Below are 21,483 nucleotides of genomic sequence, written 5' to 3'. Positions count from 1 at the left end.
TAACACTAAAAAGAAATGAAGAAAAATCTGAAGAAGTCAATCCGAATTCTGAAACGAAATCTAATTAGATTCCGTATCTACACTCAAAAAATTGTTCACCACAATGTTGCATGAAAAGGTATGTGGTTTTTTTCCAAACCGGTTTCCATGCGGATGTCACTAGAATTTCATGCACTTCAAAAATCAGCTGACACACACATAGAAAACAAGCTTGCATGCGCATCAGATGTACTTCGCTGGATTTTCATGTGACTCTTTCCGTATTGTCCTGTGATTAGTATTGGATTTTCATGTGTTATTCATGGGCAGAAAGAATGATGTTGCCGGATTTTCATGTGAATTCTACTAAAATTGTCTTGGGATTTGTAATGGGTTGTACCGTGATACCGATCCTCCACAGCGCTTGTGCAAACATTTCTATTCATAAATTCATTTTTTTTATCTTGCGTTCGTTCGAATAATGTGTTTTACGTTCGTTTTGATAAAACTGAGCTAGTAGTATCAATATTATGCGTAAAACACATTTGATGGAACACAAGGTAAGAAAATTTAGAATTTTTAATCACATTTATTTGCACGAACGCTGAAATAATGCCCTTTTTGTGAAGCGGATTTTTGTGATGACGGAAACTGGACTTTTACAATTCAACTCTGATTGTTTACCTTAATTAAACGACTTTTACAGTACTTCAAATACATTTATTTAAACAATAATATATGAGTTGAGCCTAGCTAAAACTTTTCTTAACCCTGAATAGAAACTTATTATTAATACAAAATATCACGATGTAAAAAAATCAACGGAGATTATATCGACAATCGGAAGGCTTCCGCTCGTTTCGTATGCCATGTAGTGCTCATTATAAGAAGAAACTTCCCAGTATTGAACTACAAAATAAAATTTTGCGTTGAAAGAAATAATGTCGATAATTTCGAAAAGCAACAATCTGCTTTCAATGAACACGGTTAAAAAAGTGTTCGATTTATAAGTTGTCCCTTTATAAACTATTTTGTTTGCTACCATGACGTTAAAGTCCGATTCGATGATCAACGGTTGGCTTAAAATGCCAAAATAATTTCTTAATCTTAAATTTACTACCAGTTTAAAGATTTCTATATCGTCTGTTACAAAAAACGATTGATTAAGAAAAGAGTTTGTGAACTGTAGATAAGCTTTAACACAAAGTGTGTAACAAATGTTTCTTCTGCAACTCATAACGTGACTGTAAACTTTAAATCTTTTGTGTTTAGCCTCATTTCTAAAGTCCATCATGTTGAAGATAGGTCCAGAAGATCCAGTTCGTGTTGATTCGACTCAGACAGCTTACCCAAGGCAGCACTTTCAATGATTGCTCTTCCAGTAATCGTCGAGTTTAGCAGGTTTAATAGTACGTTTGGAGAAAAGATCGTCCTCACACCGCTAGAAGAAACAGCAGATCCAATCGGTGCAGGCGGACTCCCAGCCAAGTTTGACCCTCCAGCGGTGATATCCAACAGCGGAATGTTATTTGAGACTTTGGAAAGGTCGTCTCGGTATTGAAGGATCAAGTTCTCCGTGTCTCCGTGGCTGGCTGTCGCATCTGTAAGAAGGTAAAGAAACATTGTTACTGTTTGGTTGACACTTGATTTTTTTTTGTATAATTTACCCTGATTATAAATCAGAAAAACAGTTTGGTCCCCAGCTGGAGACTGCACAACCTCGTACTGATTTCTCTCACGATAAGTCACGATTTGCAGTTCCTCGATGGTGATACCAGCCTGCGAACGGTACTCTTCGGAAAAGCAGTGCTCCTTAAGAGTCGAGTTTTCCGCTGTGTGGCCAGCCGGAGCAACTAAAAAAAGGAAACAAAACATAGTAAACGGTTTGTCTGCACAACATTTTAATTATTTGTTTACCTTGGTACTGTTTCGCAGTTTTGCACTCGTCCGATGTCTGCGCCGCTGGGATCTGATTCGTAATCCGACTCACAAACGACAGGCCTCCATCGCTGATGTCCGTCGCCAGCTTGTGACGATCCGAGCCTCCCGAAGCACCAACTGGAGCAACTGCAAGAATGGACACAAAACATTACAAACTTTTGTTTACAGATATTTTTGTTTTGTTTACCTTGGTACCGTTTGGAAGTTTTGCCTTCGTCCGACGTCTGCGTCGTCGGGAACTGGTTAGACTTCCGATGAATTTTGGTCCTCCGTTGTTGATCTGCGCCAGCGGATGGCGAATCGAGACTACGGGCAGGATGTTCTTCTGGAGAATTTTGTTTTCCGAGATTTGGCGAGCCGGAGGAAAACAAAACATTGTTAAACGGATTGTCTACAGAAAATTTAATATTTTTTGTTTACCTTGGTACTGTATCGCAGTTTTGCCCTCGTCCGAATTCTGCGCCGCCGGGATCTGGTTTGTAATCCGGTTCACAAACGACAGGTCTCCGTCGCTGATGTCCGCCGCCAGCGGGTAGCGATTCTAGCGTTCCGAAGCGATGTTCTGCTCCTGGAGATTCGAGCTTTTTGCGTGGTGGCCAGCTTGAGAAACTACAAAAAGAGATACAAAGCATTGTAAACTTTTGTTAACAAAACAAATTCTTTTTTTGTTTACCTTGGTACTGTATCGCAGTTTTGCCCTCGTCCGACTTCTGCGCCGCCGGGATCCGGCTCACAAACGACGGGCCGCCGTCGCTGATGTTCGCCGCCAGCGGGTGGCGATTCGGGCGTTCCGAAGCGATATCCTGCTCCAGGAAAGTTAAGGTTTCAACGGGGAACTGTTTGGCTACAGTGGATAGCCGTCCTTGGATGGAAAACGCCAACGGAAGATTATCTGAACCGTCACCTTGCTGACCGGACTTTTCCTCCAACTTCACACCTAACTGGTCCACGGTATTTTCTTCCTGGTCTTCTTTTTCGTAAATAAACCGAGTCTGTTGATAATCTTTTCAAGAAAATTGCAATTATTTCCATGTTTTTTAGCAGATTTGTTCCAATTACCTGTAAAATCGTCCGACGAATCCGACCCGATTCCGACAGCGAATTCCACACTCTCTTCCATTTTTTCACGCAGGAAATTCACGTCAAAATAAACTCGAGGCCGAAAGCTCTCACCGCTCTCACCACAAGAAGCCGAATGCTCACTCTCATAACTTTTCACCACAATGTTGCATGAATTGGTGTATGATTTTTTTCCATCCCAGTTTCCATGCGGATTAGACTAGAATTTCAGGCAAACCAAAAAACAGCTGACATACAAGCCACGCCTCCAAAGTGTCAAGCATGGGTTTCATGCAACATTTTGTTGTGTGAGTGCAGGCCATGTGAAAATCAAGCAGGGTTGACATGAAAACACTGTGACAGTTGCATGACTCATGTGAATCGTTATTTTGAACCAACCATTGGCTGCGACTGGAATTTTCATGCAACATTGTGGTGAACAGTTTTTTGAGTGTAACGTAACAACCGGTTTGGACACGGAACCGGTTGTTGCGTTTGAAACAGAATCTAATAATAATCTAATTAAGTTTCAGAATTCGAATTGAATTGACTGGGGTGCTTCATCGGTTGATATATTCGCCCAGTTTATAGGCAACAAGCACTGTTATACAGGATGTAGTGAATTTCATGCACTGTAATTATTATTTTTGAAAATTGAAGGATGCATAAAATTCTTAAAAATTAAAATATGTTATTGATTTTTCGAATGTTATGAAAGTCAATGATTGAAGGGTGGATTTCTCTAAATTAATATCGCCAAAGTATTGAGTTTGAATATCCAAAACGTTTTGAATTTATTGTAATCGTGAATGTCCCCTAGAACCTCACATATGAGGTACTGAGGTTTTGCTTACTGAGCATTAATCGAGCTACTTGCTTTAATGGCGGCGAAGTAAACGAAGTTTAGCTTTGTTCGCAGTTTGGATAACTGTAGTCGGCTGTGCTGACGATGTTCGTAGCGGCGATCAATTATGCGGAAAGCAATTTCCGTAACACGTGTAAGATTTTTAAATCAGTAAAACAGGGAGCTTAACTTTGAGTTGAAAATTACATTTTTGTATTTCGTTGTGAATTGAAATTTTGTTTTATTAAGAATCTAATGGGAAATAATAAACTATTTGCCAATACCATACGCCTCAGTAGAAATCTGTTGATGTTATCAAATGCAGTCCACTTCAGAATCAAAAGTCCAGTTCCACCGGATGCAATAGTAGATTGATGGCGACCTACTATGCAATTCCTCCCCCTCATCTCCCTACCTTTTTTTTATAATCGATGATAAGATAAGCCACTCTAATCGCACTCGAGTCCACCAAGACAATGCAAAACCTTCCAGTCATACTTATCTCCACGGTTTGTCCACTACCCGATTGTACGGAAGTCTTATCGCGAATCTTCCTTCTATATCTTGTATGGCGGACTAGCTGAACCAGCCGAATGAGCGCGAATCAATCGCGAATTGTAGCTTGGACGTATTAGGAGTAATTCTTGGATCGCAGTAACAAGTACCGTCATGAAGATTTTGGTGGTGATTTTTGGCGCGTTGGCGCTGACCTTAACCGTGCAGGGTCGACCCGTATGCGAGGAGTGCGATGAGATACCGGTTGTTGTTGTCGGTGAAGATCGTCAGAAGGTCAGTATGGGAGGGGTTGGTTAGAAGATGTATATGGTGATAACTTGACGTTTTTCACAGCAAAACATAATCGATGCCCCCGTGGTTTGTCCTCCAGGACAAAAGCCGGACCATAAAGGCAAGTGCCGTGATGTTTGGGCTAAAATTATGCCGGTTGAATGGTTCGATGAAGAGTCGGTTGCTAAACCTGTAAGTATAATCAAGGATTGACCTATTGATCCCTTGCTAAGATCATGTACTCCACACTATAGAAAAACATAATCGATGCACCAGTGGTTTGTCCCCCGGGCCAAAAACCTGACCACAAGGGCAAATGTCGTGATGTTTGGACCAGAAGGGCACCACAGGAAGAGTTTGAGGAAGAATCCGACGTTGACCAAGTAGGTACTCCAGTCTAGACTGTAATCACTGAATACTAATCAGTAATCCTGATGATTCAAACAGAGCAACATTATCGACGGACCGGTGGTTTGTCCCCCGGGCCAGAAGCCGGACCACAACGGGAAGTGCCGTGACGTTTGGAGCAAAGTTGCGCCGGCTAGTCATTAGTAGATAAAAGGAAACACACTTTCTTCTTATCTGAACTACTTGAGACAAAACAATGCTTTCTCACGTGCCAATCCCAATGGACCCAGGTTCTTATCAAAATCCAATAAACGAGACTCGGACTATTTAAGGGGGGCAATCTCGCCGGAACTATCTTTTCCATATCACAGCCATAAAGGATGAAGTTCTCGGTGAAGGTCGTACTGTTGGCGGTGGTGTTGGTGCTGACCGTTGGATTCTGCCGGGCAGGTCCCGTGCAGTCTGTTCCGGGAAGTGTGGCTGGGTCGGTGGCTAAACCTGCTGCGGTTCCGAGAAGCAACTTTGTGGTTATACCATCGCGGAGTATCTTTGTGGCCCCGATTGTGTGTCCCGAGGGGCAGAAAGCTGATCGCAACGGAAAATGTCGTGATGTTTGGTGATGATGATGGAGTTTCTGTGGGAAAAAGATAATCATTTTAGAATAAAATTTGAATAAAACCTCAATCTGGTTCTTATGTCATTGAATGATGCGGAATTAAACAAATGATCCCCAAATTTAGTTTTATTTGTGACAAAAATCAAAATCAAGTTATTCACTCTACAGCATTGCCTTGGCGTTCGTGATTGCGAGATTCCTACTCGAAACTAGATGTCTAAAGGATTGATTGTTGAGGCAATTGCAAACCTCTTTTCACACCTTAGCTTCCATCCACCCCTGGATTCGAAATGGCGACCTTTGGATTGTGAGTTCACCTTCCCTACCAGCGACTCCACTGAGGAAGGACCCAGGGAGACTGAGCTATCGACCTAACCTCTAGGTTAGACTGGGCCAACATTTAATTCCCCGTCCGACGGAAAAATGCCACTAGGACCTTCTGAGATCGAACCCAGGCCGACTGGGTGAGAGGCAATGACGCTTACCCCTACACCAAGAGTCCCGGCATTATTTGTGTATTGGACGACAAATTCAACAGATTTCCCATCGAATACAACACAATTCTGAATCGACAGGGGAAGAAGAAGCGTGTGACACACCACCATATCGTCGCTGTTATGTTAACTTGTCATACGTGCATTTTGGGCCAAACTGAGTTAAGAACGCCATCACTAGAATTTTGAAATAGGAAAATTGCTGTAAAATTGCACCAATATTGCCAAAACTATTTTATCAAGATTTTTTTTTTGGTTTTTAGAGCACATAAACATATTTTTATTCTTTCTGGCTTGACCGGTATTGAAAAAAATGCTACTCACGCAGACTTTTGAAATCTGAACAACTTATTGATCAATGTTTCAGACTGTTTCGCCAAAAGATACACATTTACTTTTTAAAATGTCGTTTACTTTTTAAAGGTCTTAAAAGCAGTGAGAACTATTTAAACTTGACATTCTTAATAATGAGTTTCAGTTAAAAACAAACAAACAATATGTTTTCAAGGTTTAATACACTCAAACCCCGACGGTTTGACACCAACTGTTGTCAAACGAACGGGGTCACGTTTTAGTTTGACACCCCTTTTACACGAAGTTCACACACACTACCAAACGTTTGTTTTGATAGCGAGCGTGAGCACCGAGTAAAATGTGACAGTTCGTCACTTTTTAGTTTGACTTTGACCAACCAAACTAAAAAAGTGTCAAACGAAAAAGTGAACAACCACCGGGGTTTGAGCTTCCGTGGCCGTGAGGTTACGGGTTTCGGCTTATAAGCGGAAGGTGATGGGTTCGATTCCTGTCTGGCTAGGCAAAGTCAGATCCCTTCAAAGAGTAAATCTGCTCACTGGGAATACTGACCGGTAGGGGATGGGTTTCGACTAACGGCGTGCTGGATTTCCAATCCAAAGGTCGTGAGTTCGATTCTCGTATCGGGATAAAGGAGTAGTTTATGCAACAACTTGCAAAAAGAGGATTTTTTCAGCACGAGTCGTACATTAATTCAACGAGGTTTACCGAGTTGGATAAATAAGAAGAGTGCTGAAAAAATCAAGTTTTGCAACGAGTTCCATACAACATTTTTTGCAATTCCAAAAAACACCCATTGAGTGAAATTTTAAGTCAAACTTTCATGTATTTTGTCAATAAATCGTTTAAATTAAATAAATGTTGAAAAATGTTACTTTTCGAAACAAGTGCCGAAAAGTTCAACTCAAGCAGCAAGCCTTTCAAATTGAAATAAAATTATTTTCGACTTTTTAGTCCAACTTAAATTATACAATAGCATAGAATGTAAAAACAGTAATTTTATGCATAACTGACTTGTGTCAAAACTGGATTGTTTCAGTTTTATATCTCAGTTTAATTATTGAGTTTCGTAAGCTTGAAAACTTTACTGTTAAAAGGCATATCAAAGTGAGAGTTTCAAGTACTAAAACGCGTGCAAAACACAATTTAGCCCATGGCGCAAAGCATAAGTTACTCTACAGCATAGTACTCCGTTATTACAAATAAAAGGCAGGTAATTTTTTAAAATCCTCAAATAAATTCTACCGTTCTCATAATGGTACATTCAAACCGACTTCGAAACATTTCACATCAAACCAACTGCAAACGCTTACCTACAGCTGTTTCACCACATCTGCTGCGTGCTTCTCTACCCTCCAAATTTCAAATACCTACCCTCCTCGCCCTCGTTGATGTTGGCCTGACAGTCCATTCCATCTATCCACATTCGCTGTCAGCTTCAACCAGAGTGGTGAATTAAGGGGGCACTTATATTTAGGAAAGCATAACTCGTCTCTTTTCACTGTAGATTGTATAAACAAGTATTGATCTTTTAGGGATTTTTTTTTAATTTGTTGAAATTTTAAAAACGATATTGTGAAGTGCTTTGTGTAATAAGTGTTTGTGAATATACAAGTCATGTTCCGTGTACTGCAAAGCAGCTAGCGAGACCAAGAGATGCCAAGGCCGAGCTACTAAAATTACATTCAATTAACGGATCGAAAGTAGCAAAATGTAATTTGGGTTAACTTACATCAGACCAACACTTTTTACTTTACTATTCTATATGCGTTTTCAGGACTGACCTCCAGCGTACGACTTCAACGACTATCTCCAGCGGCAACGACTGGGACAGTCTGGAACAGAACAACAACAACAATAATGAGGATGTGATAGCTGGCTGCCACGAAGAAGAAACTCATGAAGTAGAAGGTGCCGTAGGCGGGACAGTCTTCCAGGGACTCGACCCAAACCTACCCATACCGACGGAACAGGACTGGACGGACGAAGAGCTGGACCGAGATCCGCACCGGATGTTCTTCTACGACGCGTACCGATCGATCCCATCGACTCCCGAGCTGGACGAATCGGGCGGTAGTCTGGATCAGATCCCGATGGAGCAGAGGCCACTGGCCCTGATGGACGATTTGGAGCTGTGGGATCACATGGACGATGACCAACTGAAGAAGCACCTTCAGCACCATCCGGTGTTGTTGGAGAAAATTACTCGGAACCGGAAGCGACGAGCCGCGGCCCTGGAGGACACCACGGACGAGGATGCCGATTTGTGTGCGGTCATGGAACGGCATGCCAAAGTGACCAAATTTAACGAACATACGACTGTGTGTTAGGACAATTGTGTGAATCTGGGAGTGGGAATGGACAGTGTTTTATTATTTTTATGAAATCCTAGCTTATATTTAATACCGATAACAAATTCGAAATTGTTGATGCTTACAGATTTTGTGTATAGAACCTAGCGTATTTAAAATTTGTGCATCGCATGTCTAGATATCTGTAAATATATTTTGTTTTACTAATTCAAAAAAGTTGTTTCAATATTATCGCATTGTTCACTCTACAGCATGTCTTTGGCATATTCTATTGCCAGTATCCTGCTCGAAACTAGTTGTCCGAAGACTTGAAACGGTGAGGCGATTCAAATCACCCCGGGATTCAAACTGACGACCATTGAGTTCAACTGCCGATCAGCAACTCTACTGAAGAAGCCTAAAAAACAGAGATGCGTTGGACGCATGACCTCGAAATATGCAATCGGGGCCGACTGATAGCGAACCCAGGCTAACTGGAGCGAGAGGCACCCAATCGTACCACTACACTACTAGACCAGTTGGGCCTTGGAAATTAAAAAAAAATCCCTTTAATGTTTAATGTTTGACGTTTACTGCTTTAGATTGTTTTAATGCACTTTTAAATGTGTTTTTTCGACTTTCTCTAAAATATGCGGTTTGGATTGTGCCACTTTCATCACTTTTAAAAATTAGTACAGTCATCCGACATATTCGGAACACCCACAAATTTGGAACACTTTTATGATAATTGGTCAATAGCATGCCAAAAGTAGCTTTTCTGTAGACCTTACTATTTTTAGAACCTTCATTTGGACATTATCTTGCTATTTTACTAGTAAAAGTAGTACTTTTTGAACAAAAAACTTCATTCCAAGACTATTTTGTCCAGAGCAGCAAAACATTGCCTCCAAATGGCCTGTTTCATATTTGTGGGATGTTATTGTGCCTCCCACAATTGTGGAACACCTGAATTTAACTGATATTTTCACAAAAAAGTTATCAAACCATGTATAAAACATCACTAAGCTTGAGTTTCATTGGGTTCAGTGTGTGAAGTCATTATTTGGTAATAAATATGTACTCCTGGAAAGATCCAAAATTTGTTTACATTCGAGTTTACATTCGTAAGAAAAAAGTGTTCCGAATTTGTGGATTTCAAGGATCAAAGTAATTCTTCAAAAACTTCATATAAAAGTTGAAATTTGCAGATGTTCGATACAGCATTCGGAAGATCGCAAGAAAAGCTCTCAAATGAAGGTAAAAACGAATCATTAAGTTCAATTATCGATGTGCTATGATTTTTTGAACATTGGCCGATCTGGAAACCGTTCCAAATATGTGGGATGACTGTACTTTAACAGAACAAACAATTTTGAAAAAACCCCTTTGGCAAAGAAGCATCAAAACAACCCAAAAATTGACCAAAGTTGCATTAAAAATGATTCGTGAAATTGCCAGGGGTCGAATAACTTATTTGATGCGAATATCAAAACATGATTGTTTTTGTATACCAATGCTTCCCAAAGTGGGTACTGGACCCTTCTAGTGGGGTCTAACAAGTTCCCGGAATGGTCTTGGGCCCCACAATTATTGTAAGGAAGTGGGGCCTGAACAAAAATAGTTTGGGAATCAGCGTTGTATACAGTCTAGACTCGATTATCCGAACCCCCGGAAAAAAATCACTTCAAAAACTCGAACTTCGGATAATCGAGTCTGGACTGTAGCAGAAAAAAACGTGAAAAATACGGGTTTGTCTTTATTTTGTATGTGGGTAATTCTCCACCAACTCACACTAAATCGGAAAAAAGTTGCCCCGATTCCTCTTTGATTTGCATGAAACATTGTCCTAAGGGGTAACTTTTGTCCCGATCACAAATCTGAGCTCCATTTTTTGATATCCCGTGACGGGGAGGGCGGTACGAACCCTCTCATTTTTGAACATTTTTGAAAAAAGACGTGTATCAATAATTTGCAGCCTGAAGTATTGATGGTTTAGAAATTTTGTGCCTAAGGGAAAAGTAAAATTGGATTTGATGCCGTACTCAGAATTTCGAAACAAAAATACAAAATATTTTAATTTTTTTTAACCATTTTTCAATATTTGACTGTAAAAATGTGGGACATGTCATTCTATGAGAAATTTAATGAACTTTTCGAATCGGCAATTTTTTAATAGCATTTGTATGAAAAGCTGCCCAAATTTTATGAAAACTTATATGGCGATCTAATGATGCAAAATATTTATTTATTTTGCACACAGAAAGTACACTCAAAGTATCCTCAAAATAATCCAACTTTTTTTTGCAATTCCGATGTTTCCGTAAAATAAACGTATTATTTACACTGTCGGTGTCCATTCACCAGTTTTGAACCAGAAGACAGTTGAAACTGAAATGTTCAACTTTCCAGAACTCAAAATAGTGCTGGGTCTCCGCCAACTCACACAGCAGTTGCCCCGACCCCTTTTCGATGTTCGTGAAACTTTGCTCTAATGGGGTAATTTTGGTCCCTGATCACGAATCCGCGGTCCATGCACACTCTAAAATGTAACTCTGCAAAGTTAAAAAACACGTAATTTTAAAATGAAATTTTTATGTTCTAAATGAAAAAATGGCCCTTCTGGGTTATTTCAGATTTGAAAAGAACATTAAATTTCCCATAACACAGGCCTGCCCAACGTCCGGCCCGTGAAGCCATTTCATCCGGCCTGCGACGGCTTTTAAATATAGTTCTATGACCGGCCCTTAAGGCTGTTCATGAAATATTAAATAAATGAATTGATTGTCTGAACTAAAAAATAAGCTTGAGATCAATTTTTAACACATCATAACAATATTTTTCATGTTTGAATTTAATTCTTATAATTTCTACATTGATATTTTAAAAATGAAAATGGTGCCAGAAAAAAATGATCTATTTCGTAAAATTGTAAAATCTATGAAAAAAAATAGAAGGTTGTCTAAAAATGTACCAAAAGACACTAAATTTAAATTTCTTTCAGTTTTAACTGTGTTTACTTCAAAATGAAGTTGTTTTTCTAAAAAAAATCAAATTAACGTAATGATTCGAAATCCGGACACTTAGTAACATATCATTTTTGTTATAGCTGACAAAAAATCATGTAATAAGTTGGAAATGAAGAAATATCATCAGGATGTAGTATTAACAGTCAGTTTTAAGAGAATGCATGCAACATATGTCTTTTCTAAACAATTTTCATCAGAATTTGAAAATTAAAATGACTTGTTGTGCTTCGAATCCCGGACACTGGTAAAAGCTGATTCGAAATCCGGACACTTTTGCTTCGAATTCCGGACACTCGTTTTTGCTAATGAATCGAACAAATTTGGACTGAAATGTTAGTGAATGGTATTCTTTAGGTTTCAAATAAGCTGTTAATATCAAAACAATCGATATTTTATATAAAAAATTGCTTAAATTTAAGGAAATCAAAACCATAAATTTCTGCTCTGCCTTCCCGATGCTTCGGGCGCCTATGAAATATTTCACGTGAAATGTTTCGCATTTTTGGTAATCTTACATTAACTACAGCGTTCAAACAAACTTTAAATGAAAGTTGATGTAAAAATTCATCAAATAACACAGTTTTGACATTCATAATGCGAACTTATATCCAAATAATTGATAAAACAAGATGAAGTGTCCGGGTTTCGAAGCGTCCGGGAATTCGAAACATGACGTTATTCGCTCTACAGCATTGCTTTGACGTTCTCGATTGCGAGATTCCTACTCGAAACTAAGTGTCCGAAGGCTTGATTGTTGAGGCAATTGCAAACCTTTTTTTACACCTTAACTTCTATCCACCCCGGGATTCGAACTGATGACCTTTGGATTGTGAAACCAACTGCCTACCAGCGACTACACCGAGGCAGGACCCAGGGAGACGACTCCTACACCTGAATTGAGCTATCGAGCTAACCTCTAGGTTAGACCGGGGCCAACATTTACTTCCCCATCCGACGGAAGGCGTGGTCAGACAAATCTCGTCTCGAAAAATGCCACCGGGACCGTCTGGGATCGAACCCAAGCCGACTGGGTGATAGGCAACCATGCTTACCCCTACACCACGGTCCCGGTCTAAGTTTTTCTAGTTTTTCTATCCCGGAAGTTGTTTTTCTATTTTCATAAATAAATAAGTCGTGCTTAATTGCCATTTGAATTGAGCACATAACTTTTTTAACCAAGAGTGTGTCCCTTTCACACCTTATGTAAACTGTCATTTGAGTAAAAGGGATACACTATTTTTTTTATAAAAGTTATGTGCCCTTTTTAAATGTTAGGCTCCAAGTAAGCAAAAACTTATGTGTTTTTTCTACAACAACTTTTCAGTGAAAAAGTTTTTTTTTTTGAAAAAAAGCTTTAAAAAGCCAATTATTCATACTGAAAATAGATCGTTGCAAGTAATTAGAAAACTTAAAAAATGTCTCAAAATGAGTAATGAAATCAGGGAGCAAAAAAATTTTTTTTTTCATAAACTTCAAATTTCTAAGAATAACGAATTGAAAAATATTAAATACATATTTTTTACACTTTTTAAATTTTGCGTGTGTTTAAAAGCGTTTTGAAATATTTGAATTTGAATAAAGGTGCACAACAACAACCCAAAACGTTTTTTGTAAAGGATATTCGAATGCAAATTTCGTTTGAATAAATTTTATCATGTCTAATTGATTTTTTATATTGTAGTGTTGAGAAAATTGAAGTTAAAAAAATTGCAACGACCATTGAAATTGGAATATTTTTTGTTAAAAAGTATATCAAGGTATTTAATTGCAATCTTAAAAAAACAATAACTATGCAATATTAAACAAACAAAAATTTTAATAAGTCAAATAAACACATTTTTAAAAGTTATCTTTGTTTGCTATTCTTAAAATCAAGATATATGAATCTTATTTGCAATACAAGTTCTTTTATTTATCTACTTTAAAAGAACCCAATCATAAATACAATTGTTATAAATTTGTTTACTTTTTCAACTTTAATCAAATATTAGTTAAGGCCCGCCACTGCTTCAGAAAAATCAGATCCCCGCAGGGCCAAAAGGTTGGGCACCTCTGCCATAACATGACATGTCACACGATTTTTGACAGTTGAGTAATGGGAAATTGCAACGATTTTAAAACATTTTTTAAACTTTTTTTTGATGAAAAATACGTTTTTTTTCGGAATTTTGAGTACGCCATTAAATCGGGCGTCTAATTTTACACAAAAGTTCTTTTGCCACCAAATTTCTATTTCTTCTTAGATAGTCCATGCTACATACAAAAAAGTTTTTTTTTTTGCTTGAAAAATTGTCTACAAGGTGGTAGGGGGGGATTTCAAATTTGAAAAAAAGTGTCCACGTGGTTTATGGATGGCCCCTTATAAGCGAGCAGAATATATTGTTTGTTTAGATTGGGTCATACAAATTTCTAATGTAATAAAAATCATTTAAAGGTAAATACAGTCATTCTTCCATATATTTGAAACACCCTAAACTGGAAACAGTTTTGTGTTAATTTCTTAGTATCAAAGGCAACATTTTATTTAATCCTACTTTGAAGGACTCTCGTTATTTCTCTAGTAATATACAAAATCAGTAAAACACTGTCCAAAATTGCCATTTTCCTGATTGTGGGACGTTATTCTATTTCCCAGATTTTCTTGAAATAAATCGTTTTCATCGAACTGTTAAAAATTGACCAAGAAAAGATTGATACCTTTTTACCTCAGTTTTTTGTGTGATCAATGTGTTTAATGATTTGACAGCTCGATGCTTTCGAATTATTTAATGAAAATGATCCATTTATCTAGCGAATTCTAGTTCACTGATAATTCTACCAAAAAATCATGCCAATCCAATCGCATTTAAATCGCCTTTTTTTCATTTTGCAAGCAAATTTTCAATAAATCAAATTCACAATAGTTTACGGTAATTAAATTAGACCTCTTTTTGGCAACTTTTGGAAACTAAACTCGCTATCCGGAGAATAGCTTAAAATTGTCATCATCATTCATTCTCGTGCGATGACCGAGCTGTCTGGGTTCCTCCAATGCCAAGGCATAACAGATTAACTAATCCATAGCGTTTTGAGGGATATGAATCACTTCCTCTGTAGTTGCTTCAGATAAGATATCAAATTTGCAATGAGTATTCGACAATGCCGTATATCGCTGTATTATTTGTTTTATTTTCAGAGAATCAGATTTTATTTGTTTGGTTAATAGTCAGGACCCGGTGCCTGCAATCCCCGTTACAGTTTATATGGAATTCCAATAAGATTGTAACAGAAAAATCAGGCTTCGGGTCCAGACTGTTAATGACCATCGCTTTTATTTGCAAAATTCAAATAAGTTTTGTTCGTTCGAAGTTTTAGACTGCTGTTTACCTTACAGATCAGAGAGTTCAAATTCTAAATGCTAGTCTTGATAATTGTTCATTTTTTCTTAGCAGTAATTGCTATAACTGTGAGATACAACACATAAATCGACAATTTTCGAGCTTCACAGTTTCGTGAAGTAACACTTTAAAAATCAATTTTTCGACACTTTCCCCTACTATCCGGCTTGTACCCCGGTGGACACACCGTTGGCGCTGTAATCACCTGGAACGCTTTTGGTACCTGTATGGATGGATGAATTGATTATTGGATTGCACTATCATCTTAAGTGTACGATGAACTAACAAATTGCGCCGAGATAACTTCTTCCGTGACTTCCTCTTTATCTTCCGGAGGTGTCGCCAAGGTCGGAGTCACTGTCGTTGCAGCAACGTTCGAAGTCGCAGGTTTCGATGCCAAACTTCCCATTTTGAATGGGGGATTCTCACAGAATGCAACTCTTACGATCAGATCGTCGCACCAGACTTGCGAATTAGCTGAATTGTGTTGATTTTCTCACTGATTCTATAGACACGCAGACCAGACTGCGATGTTTACTTTTAAGTTTACGTTGTTGGTGGGATGAAGTAATCTTTTATGTGTAATAAACGCACGAGTGATGGCCAGCCGATGCTACTGAACTGGCCGGCGGTTGGTGTCTGTTTCAGGTTTAACGCCCATCAAGCAGTGCGGTTGAATAGTAGAGTACACAAGAGAGTTGAAGTCAATTACTTCGAACAGTGTCACCATTACCGATATCACCACAATCAACTTTTGCATATAACGTGGTAGATAAGATAGCGAACGTACCTGGGACATTCCATCTCGAATCGCAAAAAAAAATCCGAGCAAATTGAAAAAAAGATATACATAAATGTTATCAAAACCCAAAATTACCCCTTAGAACAATTTTTTTAGTAAACAGATATGCGATTTGACTTGGAATGACCTACCTGGTGTGGACACACGTTTCTGTCCAGGGAGGTATCTCGCTTTGATCTCTTGTCATACACGCACATCGAAGTTGGTTTCATATATTAAACTTCCGCTTGATTTGTACTTGTGGTTAGGGTGACTTAAAAATGTATGATAGTTTGATAGTTATGTTTTAAAAATAAATTAGTATGACAAGGTAGGTAATGCGGCGTTTAAGTTACACCGCAAAATTACATCAACTTGGTGCAATTTCGAAATGCCATGAATAATGTCGTAACCAAAAGGCGTTGAACAAAATACGATGTTAATTGTTGTTCTTGACATCAATTGTCACCAAAAATTTGCCGCTGATAGCATTTTCGCTAATTGCGCGCACCATAAAAGTGGAGCGTTTTTAGCACAGTTTAAATATTTGTATTGTGAGTTCGATACCTGTCGGCTATTTTTGGCAAAAAAGTCCGGCGTGTTTTTGTTGGGAGCGAGCAAAGAGCAGCAGTAATCATGTTTATTATGGTTCGTTTAACTATCGCGATGCAAAGCAGACGTGTTTTGTTGGATGCGATTCTCAGGAATTGAAAATAGTAACAATAAAGTGTGGCGGGAAATTTCTATGAAAATGTTATCATATTGTTTGATATATAACGTCTTTATCATATCAAGTGACAAAAAATATCTTGTATCTGTTTGACCCGGGTATTTACAAAAAATCTAATAGTTCTTTTTAAAAATAAATAAACACTTCTAAAAACATATCTCTTTAAAGAAGAGTCACTTGTTTACTAAGAAATGAATGAGGAAACAAACAACTTGGAGATAATTTTGTTTTTGTTCTATTTAAACACACGGTATCTTTTTGTTTTCGCAAAAAAAACAGCAACTGTTAAAATTATTTGGATGGACGCGTTTTAGCAAATCCTAACATTTTTGAAAAACACCTCTTTTTCGCATGTTCAAAAATGGAGGGGATCGTACCGCTTCTCCGTCACGAGATATCCAAACATGTAGCTCGGATTTGTCATCAGGATCAGAAGTTACCCCTGAGGACTATGTTTCACGCAAATCGAAGGGGGTCAGGGCAACTTTTTGCGACTTCGTGTGAGTTGGCGGAGAATTTCCCTTTTGATAGTTTAAGCTGACCTTAAGGACGTAGATGATGTTATGAACTCTTGAAGAAATGAATGTAAGTAGTAAATGGAAATGAAAAATTAATCTCGATACAAACAACATGTAGAAACTGAGTTTTTGTCTGATGCATCCAGAATCAAAAGTTTTTAATTGCGAATTTAAAGTAAAAAAAAGTAATGTTTAATAATCAAATTATATGCCTACAAAAATCAAGATTGATATTTTCATGATAAACAAAATGAACCACAGTGTAAATCGCAGCAAACCATGGTTCATTTTGCTGATTTTAATTAAGTATCTTCTTGTTCTTGCTTGCGCTATCTTGTTGCATATGCATTTTGGGAACACCATTTTGTACAGCTCTCAATCCTTTTGACTTTCACTGGTATCGTAAAACTTTTCGTTCGAAATAAAACAAAACCCAAAACTTTGTGATATTTTTGTTTGGAACTTCAAGAAAAAAAAAACACGTGTTCTGAATAATACAAATCACAAAATAATTTTGCGGATGTTTACTGTCCAACAAAATTTAAAATGTGTCTGCCTTGTTTATTTCCCAAAATTTGGGTTACAAACCCAGAAAGCCCCTTGACATGAAGGTTTAGTTGGGACTTTTTTATAGTTCTTCACCGAATCGAACCAGGATGGATTAGCTCCTGCGACAGTCAAGACCATGACAATAACAATCAAGATTAGTTTCATTTTACACACTTTGCGTTTCTATTTTCCAATTCAGATGGCTTTGAATGTTTAATAACAAAATGGTTATTGCAAGCTTTTATATACATTTTTTTTTGGCTCGCATACTAATATGAAAGAAGACGAAAAACAATTGATAGAAGATATCAAATGTTTGCAAAGTATTTTTTTTTTCTTATTTATCCAGATGGTCTCCTAAAGATTCTTTACATGCAAAAACCATATTGCGACTGGTTATATTTTGAAATTTAACACGTCCAACCGACCTCGGATGATGCTGTATTTAGATAAATCTTTTTCGACTAATTCAATGGGATCATATTTTGAGGACTATGCACTGGATTCTACAATTTTGCAGTTTAGCTTTGAGAGCATCTAAAAATCAAGCAAAACAGTGTACCGTAAACCGGGGTGACATTGATAGAATTTTAATTAAATTTTTGAAATATTTTCTAACTGGTAACGTTTGTCTTAAGATTACCATTTTCAAAACATGTACTAGGGTAGGCCACACAAAGTGCATGCACTATTTTTGTTAAAATGATTTTTTCAATAGTGTTTAAAAAAATAGTTGCATTGAAAATTCTTATTTTGAATTTGATAGTCATAGTTATTCTAGTAAAAATAAGATTTAATGTGTTAAAATTTTATGTTTACGTCAAATGCACCATCACTAAGTTGTCTGATACAGATTTTAAGAAAAAAAATGTTTATTAATAGTTAACTAAGTTTATTATGTTTTTGACAAAATTCATGTAAATTTTGGTAAAATTGTTAAAAAGTCGAAATTTTGCCTAAATTTCGCTAAAACTAGTTTTGTTTATAAAATTTTCGAATCATATTACACTTTAAACTGAAATCGAAGCATGAATCAAAAAATTTTACATTTTATATGTCATTTGTTCTACTGAAAATGCTAATAAATTGGGAGTTTTTTTCTGAGTTCAAAAACACATAATATCAATTGTTTACAAACTTATTTTACCTTCTCCTTGTGGAAAAATGTCCAAAGAATCCGTAAATGCATTCCATTTTCCGATTAGAAATCATGAAAAATCATGACACTTTCAGAATATTATAATAATGCCATTTATCAACTTTTTCTTAGTTATAGTTAACTCACTTTTAAAACTTTTCAAAATTTTATGAAAACTTCTTATTAGAGTTTTTTTAAACACTTCCTTATCACGGTCATAATGATTCCAAACCATTCCGTACGTATTTAATTTGTACTCTTCATTTTGCGGAAAAATCTCAAACCTAGCAAAGTCACCCCGGCTATCAAAGTCACCCCGTTTTACGGTATACATATTATAAGTGAGCAAAGATGAACTGTAATAAAACATTGCATCATGCTCGTTCCTAATGAAAACATCAACTGGTGGTTGTAGAATGGACGGTTTGTTTACATTTCGTCTTTGTAAGTTTAGTTGGGTCATCTCGCATCAATCTCGCCAATTTGCCTGACATTTTCAAGGGCTGTTTGAACATTACGTAATGATTCGAAATCCGGACACTTAGTAGCATTTCATTTTTGTTATAACTGGCAAAAAATCATGTAATAAGTTGGAAATGTAGAAGTATCATCAGGATGTAGTACAAACAATCTGTTTTAATTTATGTTTTAAATATGTCTTTTCTAAAAAAATTTCTTCAGAATTTTAATATTAAAATGCTTCGAATCCCGGACACTGATATAAGCTGATACGAAATCCGGACACTTTTGCTTCGAATTCCGGACACTCGATTTTGCGTATGAATCGCACAAGTTTGATATGAAATGTTAGTGAAGGGCATTCTTTAGGTCTCAAATAAGCTGTTAATATCAAAACAATCGATATTTTATACACAAATTTGCTAGAATATAAGGAAATCCAAACCATACATTTTTGCTTTGCCTTTTTGGTGCTTAGGACGCCAAAGAAATATTTCAGTGAAATGTTTCACATGTTTTTGTAAACTTTTTGTTTTATTTTATTTAATTATTTAGGCATTAACTACAGCGTTCAAACAAACTTTAAATGAAAGTTGATGTGGGAATTAACACAGTTTTGACATTCATAATGCGAACTTATATCCAAATAATTGATAAAACAAGATGAGGTGTCCGGGTTTCGAGGCGTCCGGGAATTCGAATCTTGACGTTATACAACCAGCAAATACGCATCCAACAATGTATTGCAAGATTGATCCGGACATATTTTTCGCAAAAATGTCTGAGATCCGGCCTCTGACAAGTACTAAAATATCACTTAAGTGTTCATAACTTTTGATAGGGTTATCAGATCTTCGAAGTACTTACATTCGGGTCACATAATTTTTATCGATATATCTGACATCCGGCCTCCAAAAAGTGTAAAAAAAAGCACTGAACTGCCCCTGATCGCATAAATGTTCCATATGCATTTTCATCGCTTTTGAGTTATTGAAGTAGTTTGGTTCAAAATCGTGTGCTTTCCAGTACTTTTTTTTCTAAAAATCAGGAGGACATTTTTAGTGAAAACTAACAACGTAGCCTAATGCGTAGGACAAACTTGCCTTGCGTTGTTCTCAGCTTGCTGTTTTCGCATATCGGACATTTATGCGATCATGGGTAGTTAAGTGCTAATAACTTCTGATAGGGGTACCAGATCTTCGATGTTTTAAGCTCGTCTGAAAGGTCTTTATTATCCAACTAATTACGGGTTGAATGATGGGATGGATATCATTTACATCGATATATCTGAGATCCTCTCCCGTTAACGATTGTTATCTAAATTGCCGATGGCTGTTTAGGTTGCTGATCTGACTCGCTATCACCGGGCCATGGACCACTTGATGGAATGAGAAGAATAGCGCTCAAATATATTCTTCTTTCTGATTAATTACTCGAAGATAGGTCAGAAGATATGAGTATTGGTGAGGACTGCAGATCGCTGACATGTTTACACACGGGAAAAATTGTTATCTCCGCTTGCTACAAAATCTGTCATAAAAGGTAACATTTTTTGTGGCAAATCCACTGTGGCAGATTTTGAGATATTGTATTCCTGTGGGTGTACTCACATTTGAAAGGGTTGTAAGAACTTCAATCTTTTTGGATAATTGGAAAGGTCTTTCAAATACCTTTCTGAAAACGTATAACAAGACGAGGTTTCTTGTCACTTTTTCCAAACATTTATTTTACACAGGATTAAAAAAATAAAACTTTTCACATTGTAGCATACTAAATCATGCAATAAAGATTCGATTGTTTATATTTTCACTTAAAAATTACGCAAATTAACTTCCATTTTCTGTACTCGTTGGTGCACTTTCCGTGTTAATATTTTTGAATCCAGGTTGAACTGTTACGGTGGATACTGATCCGGTACTCTACGATACACATAAGAGTTAAATTTCGAAAGATTAACCACACTGCAATCTAGGTTTACCGATTCCTGAGCGACACTATCCCTGCCAACTGATCCGGACTCCATGCTGTAACTTTTGCTTCCACAACACAATTTGTGTAACATTTTGCGACAAAATTAGGAACGATTCCTCGGATGGTTTAAGCTCGCGGGATACCAACGATTGAATGAATCAAGTGCTGAGGTATTTTATTTTCTTCCTTTTAAGAACCATTAACCCTTCCCACTATCTCTTCAAGACACACTCGTCGGGGGTGGTGACTCAGGGGGGACAATTG

General features: G+C 37.3%; 2 protein-coding genes and 1 long non-coding RNA gene across 3 annotated transcripts; 2 read left to right on the top strand and 1 right to left on the bottom strand.

Moving 5' to 3' along the window:
* The first annotated feature begins 4,344 nt into the window (after positions 1-4,344).
* On the top strand, positions 4,345-5,288 carry LOC6031393. The gene is made up of 4 exons (XM_038257496.1): positions 4,345-4,612; positions 4,673-4,801; positions 4,864-4,992; positions 5,057-5,288. The coding sequence occupies exons 1-4, from the start codon at positions 4,493-4,495 to the stop codon at positions 5,159-5,161; spliced, it is 483 nt and encodes a 160-aa protein (XP_038113424.1). The 5' UTR covers positions 4,345-4,492; the 3' UTR covers positions 5,162-5,288.
* A 2,512-nt stretch (positions 5,289-7,800) lies between these two features.
* Positions 7,801-8,907, top strand: LOC6031392. The gene is made up of 2 exons (XM_038257879.1): positions 7,801-8,092; positions 8,157-8,907. Coding segments are annotated over exons 1-2 (555 nt in total). The 5' UTR covers positions 7,801-8,090; the 3' UTR covers positions 8,710-8,907.
* A 12,040-nt stretch (positions 8,908-20,947) lies between these two features.
* Positions 20,948-21,463, bottom strand: LOC6031391. The gene is made up of 2 exons (XR_005277453.1): positions 21,227-21,463; positions 20,948-21,167 (listed from the first exon to the last, which is right to left on the bottom strand). It is a non-coding gene; the product is annotated as an uncharacterized LOC6031391 (long non-coding RNA).
* Positions 21,464-21,483: the final 20 nt, after the last annotated feature.

This window comes from Culex quinquefasciatus, chromosome 2, assembly GCF_015732765.1.
Source record: "Culex quinquefasciatus strain JHB chromosome 2, VPISU_Cqui_1.0_pri_paternal, whole genome shotgun sequence".
Classification (NCBI taxonomy): Eukaryota; Metazoa; Arthropoda; class Insecta; order Diptera; family Culicidae; genus Culex; species Culex quinquefasciatus.
The sequence above is the reverse complement of the archived record's forward strand: the minus strand, read 5'-3'. Positions and strand labels throughout refer to the sequence as shown.

What these genes read in the sequence shown, in the direction of transcription:
- LOC6031393 (XM_038257496.1), top strand. Translation starts at nt 4,493, where the DNA reads ATGAAGATTTTGGTGGTGATTTTTGGCGCGTTGGCGCTGACCTTAACC. An exon ending in TCGGTGAAGATCGTCAGAAG is followed by an intron (nt 4,613 to 4,672) that starts GTCAGTATGGGA and finishes CGTTTTTCACAG; the next exon opens with CAAAACATAATCGATGCCCC. An exon ending in AAGAATCCGACGTTGACCAA is followed by an intron (nt 4,993 to 5,056) that starts GTAGGTACTCCA and finishes TGATTCAAACAG; the next exon opens with AGCAACATTATCGACGGACC.